We start from the raw sequence: 12,497 nt of genomic DNA, 5'->3' as shown, positions 1-12,497 counted from the left end.
ATTCTTCAGAGCCTAAACCACGGGGAAGGTACACGCGCTACAGTCAGGTGACCGATTTGTGTGGGATATGGCAGCGGACTCCACCTTCTCCACCTTCAGTAGTTCCAACACATTTGAAGGGAATAACAAAGTAACTTTCTAAATAGTCTCCAATAAAGAAAGCTGAAGGTTGGCAAGGACTAGAAAACAGAGGGAGTGACTACAGGACCAGGCTGCACACTTGTGTTCTACAGCCAGGGCTGCATGGGAGCTCTACACTCAAAGCTGTAGATTCTTATTGCAAAGTTGTCTCATTTCACATGCTTTCGGAGCAACAAAAAAAAATTCGCTTACAAAGGTAGACCTTCCCTTTAAGGCTAACTTCACACTGGGGAGTGCGATGTTGGGCCGTGAATCGCCCTGTGGATGCCAGGTGTTTTTATATCAAAACCGCCTTGCATCAGTTTGGAGAAGTAGCGATCCACCATGGCAGGGGAGGATTGTGGACTTTATCCCATTGCTTTCAATGGACAATCCTCGCAACGCACCACGTGCAACTAGCATGTGGTGCGACGCTGCCACCGGCCCCAATGAACACAATGGTAGTTGCAATGCGAGAGCACGCCGAATGATGGGACATGTTGCGATTTGTTTCCTGCAATGGGGGAAAACATCGCTCATGTGTATGACTCTATTCAAAAAAATGGGGTTCATATTTGTGTGAGATTTGAGCGACTCACAACACACACATCTCAGGATTTTTCTCGCCCGTGTGAAGCCGGCCTTACACTTGCTTTTATTGGTTAGACCATATTAAATATAAAAAAACTACTGAATTTATAGATTTTTTTTTTTAATTTCACATAAATGGCTATTGTTATTTAATGTCTTAATCCCATATTTAATATTTTCAGATTTGCGTGTATTTATACCATTTTGTATTTATTAAATGTTTCCTACTCTATGGCGTGTGAACTGGAGAGGCATAGCTAATAACCTTTTCTTTTTGTCTGTCCCTTTTGTACCATATCTTTTTCTCTCTTTACTCCCTCCTTGTATAAAGACCTGTTTACACAGAGCGATGATCGCTCAAATGACAGTTTGAGTGACAGCTTTGAGGGATCATTTTGCATAAACTATTAAGTAGCTACTTAGCTACTTAATAGCTTATTAGTAGGGATGAGCGAGTATACTCGCTAAAGCACTACTCGTCCGCGTAATGTGCTTTAGACGAGTATCTCCCTGCTCGTCCCTGAAGATTCGGGGGGCCGCCGCGGAGCGGGGAGCTGCGGGGGAGAGCGGGGAGGAACGGAGGGGAGATCTCTCTCCCTCTCTCCCGCCCGCTCTCTCCTGCTCCCCGCCGCAACTCACCTGTCAGCTGCGGCGGCTCCCGAATCTTCAGGGACGAGCAGGGAGATACTCGGCTAAGGCACATTACTCGAGCGAGTAGTGCTTTAGCGAGTAGACTCGCTCATCCCTACTTACCGTGCAAATGAAGCCTTTGGCTGAGTGCAGGTAATTGCAGAGGGCTCTTATCTGCTTTCAGCCCTTTTGTTCTCCGACAGGTTAAATAGCTGAAACAATGCTATCAGCACTACCCGCAGAGAACTCAGCGTGCGGTCCTGATAAGACCGCAGGATGGTTTTTAGGCTGGCTTGAATTTAACAGTCAGCTAGCAGTGCACGAAAAGTGCATGATGGCCGCGTGTTTAGATGCAACGATTATCGCGATTTTAAATTTTAAATTATTTTTTTTTTTTTTGAGCGATCATCACTCCGTGTAAATAGGCCTTTAGATCACCCATATTTAGTATTTGCCTATATGGTCACTTAAATTACAAATTCCCCAAATCTTCAAAGTGAACTGCCAGTTTAAAGGGGTTTTTCCAGGAGAATACTACTGATCACCTATCCTTAGGATAGTTCATCAATAGTTGATTGGCTAGGGTCTGTCACTTGGAACCCCGACGGATCAGCTTAGCAGGCGCATGCTGTCAGCGGTAGAAATACACAAAGGTCAGAGCAGAAATCTCCTCGCTGACCTCTGTGTAGTGACCGGCGCTTGTAACTGCAGGCATGGCTCGCATTGATTTATTGTGGGGCTCATAGGTGCCCTCCAGCACAGGTACTAGTATTTCCTGTATGTCACATTTGCACACTAAAGTGGTATCATGCAGGATTATATCTAACTTAAGCCCCTTTTTACAGGGGACGACTGTCGGGCTCTTCAGTGCCTGACGGCCGTCCCAGTGATTATCGTTCCTATGCTTTTACACAGGAGTGATCGCTGCTCAGTGACTAGAGGCGGCCACCCACCTCCATCCACAGTAAACCGGCCGTCTTCACAGATGAATGACGGCATGTTTACACAGAACCATGATTTTTGGGTCTGCAGGAAAGATCCTATCGGTGACTTATGGCTGATGGGTCTTTCACTGCATGCATTTGCACACCACACAACCATCGGGCCGTGTGTAAGTGGCTTTATTTATGTAGAATCCTACGTTTTCTAAGCTACGATAACATTCTGTATTTCTTTATTGTCTTGCTTGTGAGCAGAGCCAGTGTGCAGCTCCAGTTGTCCAACGCGTCCTGTGGATGAACTGCAGAAACCGCAGAAAACTTCTGAGACAAGTAGCAAAACGGAACATGGAAACCCTCTTTCTCAAAGCACCGAACCAGAGGAAAATGATGAAGAGACATCAGGTAGAGCGTTCATGTCACTGGCATTGTCCATCTTCACGATCAATTTGAGTATTGCTAGAATGAAGGGGCTACAGTGCTCAAACCTCTTCAGGTTTTTCCATGGTGCAAAGACCTAGTATTGGGGGATCATGTGACGTGATCCTCGCATCCATGGATGAATGACCAGTCCAGTTATATGGTACCTTGCAGGCATGCTATGAACCCAGCATCCGATACTCTTTGTTTTTTAACCCCTTTAAGACATGGCCCATTTTTACTTTACTTTCCATTCTTGGTTCCCGCCCGCCCCCCTTCAAAAAATTGTAACACTTTTATCTATCCATCAGTGTGGATGTCCGAGGGCTTGTTTTTTGCAGGACGAGTTGTATTTTTCAGTACTATTTAATGTACTGAAAAACCTGTGTTTAAAAAAAAGTCTAACTGGAGGAAAATAAAAAAAAAATAATTTTTAATTCCGCCATCTATGAGTGCGTCTTGTTTCTACAGAGCACAAACTGCAACAAAAATGACATGATAACTTTATTCTATGCGTCAGTATGATTACTACGATACCAATATTTTTATTTTTTTTTTGCTGTACTACTTTCATTTTTTTTCAAAAAATGTTAAATTTTTTTACATTTTCTGTCGTTTTCTTCTGACAGCCATAACTTTTTTCTGTCGACATAGTTGTTTGAGGGCTCATTTTTTGCGGGACGTGCTGTAGTTTCCCATTGTACAATTTTGGAATACATACGACATTTTGATCATTTTTTATTGCATTTTCTTCTTGGAGACAAGGTGACCAAAAAAGCACATTTCTGGCATTCTTTATTTATTTTCTGACGACGTTCATTGTGTGGGGTAAATGATGCGTTACTAGATGGATCAGATCTTTACCGATGCAGCCAAACCAAATATGTATTTTGGTTTTATTTAGATTCTTTTATTATAAATATGGCAAAAGGTTTTTTTTTTAACTACTTTATTGCTTTTTTTTTCTTTTACAATCAGTAAAACTTTATTAACCTAATTTGTTTTATTTTTCCTTAGTCCCCAGAGGGGACAAGAACTTGCGATGCTTTAATCAGTCCTGGAGCATGGTGTAATGCCATAGCATTACATCATTTTGAGATCGGGCAGGCATTCTATCAAGCCACCCCACGGGCATGGCTTAATTGGCATTCTGCCGTGACAGCCTTGGGGCCTTTCAGAAGGCTCACGGCTGCTATGACACCCGCATGGCTACCTGCGATCTCATCACGGGGGGGGGGGGGGGGGGGTGTCGTACAGGACTCCCTAAAATCGTCCAGGGGATTTAAATGTTGCAGTGAGAATTGCAAGCGGCATTTAAAGGGTTAAGCCGTGTGGCTCATCGGAGCTGTTGCCAGCGGGTGTCCGTAAGAAACAGCCGGTGCCCGCGTTGTATGGAGGGAGATCGCCGCGCGGTCTCACTTCGTATATACCCCGACGCTGCAGAACGCAACTGTACGTCCTGCATCGTTAAGGTGGAAAATCTGCGACCCCCACATACAGTCCCTGAAATTGCATATCACTGAAGACCATTGCTACAAATGAACAATGGGGCATGCTAGACACACCTCTACTGAAGAAGTAATCTAGGTTATGCGGCACAGACCATTATTGTAGAGGCAAGTGCCCAGTTTCTTTAACCATTGTACGAATCTTATGATTGAGTTTGTTATATAACGTTGCAGGTCTTGGCATTTTTTCCTTTAATCAATTGAAGCGAATCACAAGAAACTTTGATGATCGGCCACTTTCTGAAGGAGGAAGTAAAATTGGGGAGGGCGGCTTTGGAGTAGTTTTCCAGGGCCATTTAAAGGATGAAAAAGTGGCAGTGAAAAAACTGACAACTGTAAGTAATCGGCCTCATGTCTGCAGTGTTCTTCACATGTGATTGTTCTCATTGTTCTTAACATGCAGGGTTCTTACAAAGGATCTTCCCAATTTCACGTTTAATGACACTCTGATACATACATTTAATAGAGCTGGAAACGGACTCTGTTTTGTTGCTCAACATCAAAAATGCTTTCCACATCGAGGTGTCAATATGCAATTTTTTTTCTCAATGACTCCGGCAGAATAAAACATTTTGGGCCTAATTTAGCAAAACTGTCTGCTATGGGCAACAAGGAGAGTCTTACTGTCAACCAATCACGCTGTGACTGGTCACTATGGACAACAAGGACATGCTATGGTTAGACAGATTTGCTAATTGAAAATTTTTTGTTTCCATTTATATCAAATTTATGCATCTGTTATTAATGATAAGTGTTTCAAATCGGGAAGATAATCTGTAATTTTAAGGATTGTTCTCATCTCTTCATATAGCATGAAATCAATGATTGCAAATACAAGCACCGGCTGCTACATGGGTCAGAGCAATGCTTCTTCTCTGGCCCGGTATATCCTGATGCCTTCTGCATGGAAAACCCCTTTAATATGATCTAGTCTACTAGTCCTAACAACTGTTCAGAAACAGGAAAATCCTCTTAGCATTTTCTATTGAAATGCTAAAGGATTCATGACATTGCTAGCTTGCAATACTAGAAACTTCATACAATACAGCATTCAAAGAGGAAAACCAGGTATTCTTTTTCTACCAAATGTAACCATACAGAATGTTCTAAGAACATCACATAAAATCCTTAATGGGATTGTACAGGATTAGAATAACATGGCTGCTTTCTTCTAAAGACCGCTCCACACCTGCCTATGGGTTGTCTGGTATTGCAGCTCTGCTCTATTGAAGTGTGTGGGGCTGGAGATTCTGTACCACAAGGAACCCGGTGACAAGTGGGTAGCTGTTTTTGGTAAAAAGCAGCCATGTTTTTCTAATCCAATTCTATACTGATTACCATGGCTTAATAGAATACGAAAGAGAATTGGAGACTTCCAGCAGGTTGTCGGATTGATTCTGTTTTCTATATAGAACATTCCTTAATAAGTGACCAGTCACATGGGTCCATTTCTATCATTTGCATTTATGTTTACTATGACATTGTGTAATCTTAAGGCATAATTGTCTAATTTTCACAGATGACTGATGATAGCTCGCAGGACCTTAAGGATCAGTTTGAACAAGAAATTAAAACAATGGTTCAGTGAGTATAGATAATGGCTACTGCAGTTATAGTATTTCTTACAATATTCATAGTAAACTAGCGGTTTATTTTTCAGCAGTTTGTTACTACTGCTGTTTAATTACATTGTAGAATCACAGAAATTACTGCTATTCATTATTAGAAGAAAACCATAACTTTTATTGAGTAGTTTGGGAGGTCCCTAAAAAACATCCTGTTGTGCCCTATAATATCCCCTAACAATAGGGAACATCCGACCAGAAAAGGGTGAGCCGGTACTGGAACCTCACACTATATATCCCTAATAATAAACCCTAAATTAGGGGACAAAAATAGAAAAAACAAAGAGCACTTGAAATCAAGAAACAATATCGATGGTGTTATTAGATATACAATAAGGGGATATCTGAAAACATACGCAGGGTAAGATCATTCGGCGTGCAGAATATTTCTTGGGATGGCCATGTTCTAAGGCAGGAACAGTAGTCGCAGATGATCTATGACACATGTATGTATATCTCTCATCATCTTCATATGAAATGTATATAAGGTCATATGTGAATACTGTTCACTGTATATAATATTATGGGTTTATAGTTTGGGTTTTTTTTTGTGCATTTGCTACCTGAGGAAATTATTTGGATTAGTGTTATGGGCATTCAGAGGGGTTGTCCCACCAAATGAAATGATCTCCTGTACACAGTGTAGGGAATAACAAGATGATCTGTGGGGGTCTGAGGACTGGGACCACCACTGATCCTGAGAACAGGGTCCTTAAGCCCCCCACATGCATGGGTCTGTGCATGAGTAACATGCAGTATATAACCTAATACTTGCACTGGGATGGGAATGCATGTGTGATTACAAAGCTCTGGTTGGGTTGGAATTAATGGCCCATTCAGCCCAATAGCTTATCCACAAGCGGACACTGTTGTGCCCTTGCCATAAAATGAGCGGAAAAGTACAAAGTAACAAAATCTAGCAGCCCTATAATATAACTTTTATGACCTATTTATTTGGCGCTAGAGAAATATGGATATCCATTTTAAATGATTTAGTACTTATTTGGGTCTCTTTCTAGATGTCATCATGAAAACATTGTGAGATTACTGGGCTTCTGCAGTGATGGTGACGGTTACTGCCTGGTTTACACATACATGTCTCACGGTTCCCTACTGGACCGACTGGCTTGTCTGGTACGTGTCTGTTATGTTTTGAGAAAAGTGAAAATAATCCAGTTTGTGACGGTCTGACATGCACCGTATACAACTCTTGTATTTCAGAATAGCACAGCACCGCTGTCCTGGACTAGGAGATGTAATATTGTATTGGGAACGGCACGTGGCATCCAATATTTACATGAAAACAATCACGTCCACAGAGACATTAAGAGGTTGGTGATGGCCACAGGGCAATATTTTTTGGTTTGGTCTTGTAGTATTATGTTGCGTATATATATATATATATATATATATATATATATATATATATAAAAATAATTTTTTTTTTTTCTTTTAGTGCAAATATCCTTCTGGATGATAATTTTACTCCCCAAATCTCTGACTTTGGTCTTGCGAGAGCCACTGGACATCTGGCACAGACCATGATGACAGAAAGAATTGTAGGCACCACAGCCTACATGGCCCCAGAGGCCCTACGGGGAGAGGTCACTATAAAATCTGACATATTCAGCTTTGGAGTAGTAAGTAACAGCAGTATTCTGGTTGCGTCCTTCAGTTGTAGCCGCTTCAGTGATCAACTTCCAAATATGTGATCTTAAAGAGTAACTGCCCCTTTGTTTCAGTGATTAGCACCCAGAACCCCAATATTCAAAACGTTAGAAACTTTTGACATGTCCAAGTGTTGCCTTCTTTTAACCCCTTAAAGGGGTCTCGCGAAAGCAAGTGGGGGTATACACTTCTGTATGGCCATATTAATGCCCTTTGTAATATACATCGTGCATTAAATATGAGCCATACAGAAGTTATTCACTTACCTTCCCTGCGCTGGCATCCCCGTCTCCATGGCTCCGTCTAACTTAAGCGTCTAATCACCCGATTAGACGCGCTTGCGCAGAAGGGTCTTCTGCCTTCGGCTCGGTCTGGCACGAGCTGCGTTCTGGCTCTGCCCCCTTCTACGCGTCATCGCGTAGCTCCGCCCCGTCACGTGTGCCGATTCCAGCCAATCAGGGGGCTGAAATTGGCACACGTGACGGGGCGGAGCTACGCGATGACGCGTAGGGGGCGGTGCCAGAACGCCGCTGCTGCCGGACGGACACGAAGGCAGAAGACCCTTCTGCGCAAGCGCGTCTAATCGGGCGATTAGACGCTGAAGTTAGACGGAGCCATGGAGACGGGGATGCCAGCGCAGGGAAGGTAAGTGAATAACTTCTGTATGGCTCATATTTAATGCACGATGTATATTACAAAGTGCATTAATATGGCCATACAGAAGTGCTTAACCCCACTTGCTTTTGTGAGACAACCCCTTTAAGGACATGGCCTATTTTGGCGTTGAGGACCAAGCAATTTTTGGTATTTTTCCATCTCCATTTTTCAAAAGCCATAACTTTTTTATTTTTCCGTCGACGCGTATAAGGGCTTGTTTTTTGTGTAGCGAACTGTAGTTTTTATCGCTGCCACTTTTGGGTACATTGACTATATCGTATATCTTTTTTTTTTTTTTTTTTATGATAACAGGGAAAGAAAACGCATCAATTCTGCCATAGTTTTTTTGTTTTTTTTTTACAGCGTTAATCATGCAGCATAAATGACACACTAAATCTTTTCTGCAGGTTGGTACGGTTACGATACCAAAATTCTTAATTTTTTTTTTTCGGCTTTTACACTTTTTTGCAATAAAACCCCTTTTTGTTTTTTTGGAAATCATTTTTTTTCTCTATAGCTGCATTTAAAGTCCTGTAACTTTTTTATTTTTCTATGTACAAAGCTCTATGAGGGCTTATTTTTTGTGAGACGAGCTGTAGTTTTTATTGGTACCATTTTGGGGAATGTACGGCTTTTTTGATCACTTTTATTGTATATTTTGTATATTTATTTATTTATTTATTTATTTTATTTATTTATATATTGTATATTTATTGTATTTTTTGGGAGGCACGCTGTTGCAGCGGGACGCCGGCTGTGACTGACAGCCGGCTGCCGCTGCGGGATAGCGCGAGGTCAGTCATGATCTCGTGCTATCCCAATGACGCACCGGTACGTCATGTTGCGCGAAGTACCAGGCTCCCATGACGTACTGGTACATCATGGAGCAGGAAGGGGTTAAAGGCTGTTGGTTTTTAGCAGTATACGATGCATATATACAGAGGTGTGCAAAAAAAATTACATCACATCCATATGGTGTTTAGTAGTGAAAACAAGAAATAGGCTGCATAAAATCTCTGTGACCTGTTGTAAGTAATAGAAAGAAAATCTTTTAAAGTTTAGTTTAAAAAAACCCTTCCAACAGTTCACGGAGGTTTTTGCTGCTTACTTATTACATTTCCGTGACACAGAGATACATTGTATCACATGCTCCATTCTGTTCTTGATACTGAAAACAAGACCTGAGAATGTTTGACTCTTCTAATTTCAATTAACTCTATATTTTAGGTATTGTTGGAAATCATCTCTGGACTTGCGCCATTTGATGAGGAGCGGAATCCAGTACTACTGGTAAGCTGTTTTTGTATTTGCTCTACCTGCTTAACAATATTTACTAGACAGACATCACATTTTGATTTACCTTTTTTACTTTCTTAAAAATTCATTACTACTATGCACTTGAAGTAAAATGATTCTTAACCCATTCACTGTGTGTAATATGTCATGACTTTGGGTTAGAGCTTGGTATGATGGCCAAAAATCTAAGCTTTCAGAAGATGTTGGGCCCAACATTCCTGGTGCAATATTCAAGTGAAATCGAGAAGATCACAGCATGTGACCTCAGGAAGAGCGTTTGAGGAAGCCTTACCAATTAGAGATGATGTGTTCTCTCACATTTGGTGGTGAGGGGGTTTCTCAACTAAAGAAATGAGATCAGAAGCTACATGCCTAATTGCCTCACCACCACTTCTGATACCTACTTGGACCATTTGATTCTGTGGTTTACAGACATCTGGTTTGAGCAGATCTTTAGACAGTTCAGTTCTGGTTAATGTGTCATATGTGTATGGAAATATAAATGACATGCAACAAATAGCCAGACATTAAAAACCTAGCACCTCTATAATATATGTAATCTATGGTCAGCAGAGGAAGCGGAAAGTGCTGACAATGGCACTGCTCCCACGGTGGTACTGCAGTGCAGCTCCTGTTGAAGCCGATGGGAGCTGCGCTGCAGTACCAAAGCAGGCTGCTGCACTATGGCCTGCACTTTCTGCTTCATCTGCTGACCATAGAGACAGTGGCACAAGGAATCGGCTGATGGGCAGGAATCTGAGTGGCTTGTCCCCCCTGATCATCTGTTGGTGACCTGTGGGTCATCAATAGCAAAATTTATAAACCGTCCCAGAAGAGCCCTTTTAAGGCGCCATTTGGGTCAGACTTTTGTGCACACATTTTTACAAGGTTTAAAAAGCATGGCGTGAAGCCTCCATGATTGGCATTTTCACAATATGCCAGGTGTGCATTTTTATAAAATATTTCAGGATCTATATAATTTATGTATTACAAGTTTACGTATATGAAAAGTAGAAATGCTATAGAATAAAAGGCTTAAAACGGGCGCCCTCGAGTGCTATTGCGTGTATGGCACTGAGGTGTAATACAGTTCGTGTACCTGAGTGCCATTGTTTCTAGGGAAAGAGGGCAGATCCTTTTTCCTCCCATTTCCTCAGACAACCTTGTAAAGCCTTAAAGGGGTTGTCCCGCGCCGAAACGTTTTTTTTTTTTTTCAATAGCCCCCCCCCCCGTTCGGCGTGAGACAAACCCGATGCAGGGGTTTAAAAAAAAACCCGTATAATACTTACCCGAATCCCCGCGCTCCGGTGACTTCTTACTTACCTTGCGAAGATGGCCGCCAGGATCTTCACCCACGGTGGACCGCAGGTCTTCTCCCATGGTGCACTGTGGGCTCTGTGCGTTCCATTGCCAATTCCAGCCTCCTGATTGGCTGGAATCGGCACACGTGACGGGGCGGAGCTACGAGGAGCAGCTCTCCGGCACGAGCGGCCCCATTCAGAAGGGAGAAGACCGGACTGCGCAAGCGCGTCTAATCGGGCGATTAGACGTTGAAATTAGACGGCACCATGGCGACGGGGACGCTAGCAACGGAGCAGGTAAGTGAATAACTTCTGTATGGCTCATAATTAATGCACAATGTACATTACAAAGTGCATTAATATGGCCATACAGAAGTGCTGAACCCCACTTGCTTTCGCGGGACAACCCCTTTAAAGAGGTCTCCCTTCATTGTAATTTGCTGCCCACAGCCGGTTTAGTAACAGAAAGAAGACGGACTTTACTTAAGATGGAACACAGGAAATGGAGGAGGATGACTACTCTTGCTGCCCATAGAAGTCTATAGAGCAGGGAGGAGGTAGAGACAGTTGCACACAGATGTGCCTGCAACTTGAGGCTTGTTTCCACATGCACTTTTATTTTCCATTGTTCAGCTCTGTCTTAGGAGCCAAAAAATGACAAATGCAGAAGTGCCAGATGGAACCAATTAACTGTAATGGGTTTGGTCTGTCTGCTGATATGCACACTGAAAATTTTTTGGTTCAGGATCGTCACTGAATTCTGTGACAGACTTTGTTCTGTACGTCCTACTAATGAGTGATGAAGAACTACTGGACTTACATCTGCACTGCTCAGTACTTCATTATACTGTTCCTTCAAGCAGCTGTCATCTGTGTGTACTGCAGAGCGAGAACAATATATCCTGCTCTTCTCTATGCACAGTGTATAGAAAACACTGTAGTAGTTACTCTCTTCCACTCAACTCGGAGAGAACAAAGTCTGATATACAGTTTGCTAAGGTTTTTCAGCATGGCATAATGGCCATCAATAATGTTTCTACTCATGTATACACAGCAGCTTTCTCGTTTTAAAGTGAGTGTGTCCCTTTGACAGTTTTCTGTAGTCCTCGTTACATGCTGGAAGACAGTTCTGTAGACAAAGTGCTATATTTAAAGGGACTAGTAATTATTAGGAAATTATAGTACCAGTGTTTCAGCTCTGCTACATGCACGTCACACACACAGCACTGCTACATGTTTCAATTAAATCTAAAGTTTTCATATTCCGACCCATGCAAAATAAAAATAAGAATGGTCTTCTATGTCCTCAAACAGTGAAATGCATTACATAGGTGGGATTGAGAAGCAAACAATGTATCAGCTGATTTTACATGCAGAAAATTTTCTTTTCTTAGCTTGATATTAAAGAAGAAATTGAAGAGGAAGAAAAAACAGTTGAGGAATATATGGATAAAAAGATGGACGATGCGGAACTCTGCTTAGTAGAAAAAATGTACTGCATTTCTAGTCAGTGCTTGAACCAAATGAAAAATAAGAGGCCAAATATTAACACGGTACATATCCCATTTAGTCAATACTGTATGATATCTGTGTATTTGATAGAACTAAACACAACTGACTTGTAATATCACTTTCCGTTCTATAGGTTCTCCACGATTTGGAAAGTATCTCCAGCATCTCTTGTGGTTCCTGACTCCTGCTGCTTTTTGCTCTTGTATTTCATAAAACTATATTTTAGTAAAA

General features: G+C 41.9%; 1 protein-coding gene across 3 annotated transcripts in view; it reads left to right on the top strand.

Moving 5' to 3' along the window:
• IRAK4 (interleukin 1 receptor associated kinase 4) overlaps nucleotides 1-12,497 on the top strand; it is a 16,662-nt gene extending 4,165 nt beyond the window's left edge. For all 3 annotated transcript variants that reach the window (XM_066591730.1, XM_066591731.1, XM_066591729.1), the window contains 9 exons: nucleotides 2,538-2,684; nucleotides 4,382-4,542; nucleotides 5,727-5,791; nucleotides 6,852-6,966; nucleotides 7,054-7,163; nucleotides 7,289-7,472; nucleotides 9,385-9,447; nucleotides 12,149-12,307; nucleotides 12,400-12,497. In XM_066591730.1, coding sequence (XP_066447827.1) covers nucleotides 2,538-2,684; nucleotides 4,382-4,542; nucleotides 5,727-5,791; nucleotides 6,852-6,966; nucleotides 7,054-7,163; nucleotides 7,289-7,472; nucleotides 9,385-9,447; nucleotides 12,149-12,307; nucleotides 12,400-12,447 — 1,052 coding nt within the window. In that variant the 3' untranslated portion in view covers nucleotides 12,448-12,497. The remainder of the gene's footprint in view (nucleotides 1-2,537; nucleotides 2,685-4,381; nucleotides 4,543-5,726; nucleotides 5,792-6,851; nucleotides 6,967-7,053; nucleotides 7,164-7,288; nucleotides 7,473-9,384; nucleotides 9,448-12,148; nucleotides 12,308-12,399) is intronic.

The sequence above is a fragment of the Eleutherodactylus coqui genome, chromosome 2, assembly GCF_035609145.1.
Source record: "Eleutherodactylus coqui strain aEleCoq1 chromosome 2, aEleCoq1.hap1, whole genome shotgun sequence".
Lineage (NCBI taxonomy): Eukaryota > Metazoa > Chordata > Amphibia > Anura > Eleutherodactylidae > Eleutherodactylus > Eleutherodactylus coqui.
This window is presented reverse-complemented; position numbering and strand designations above follow the sequence as displayed.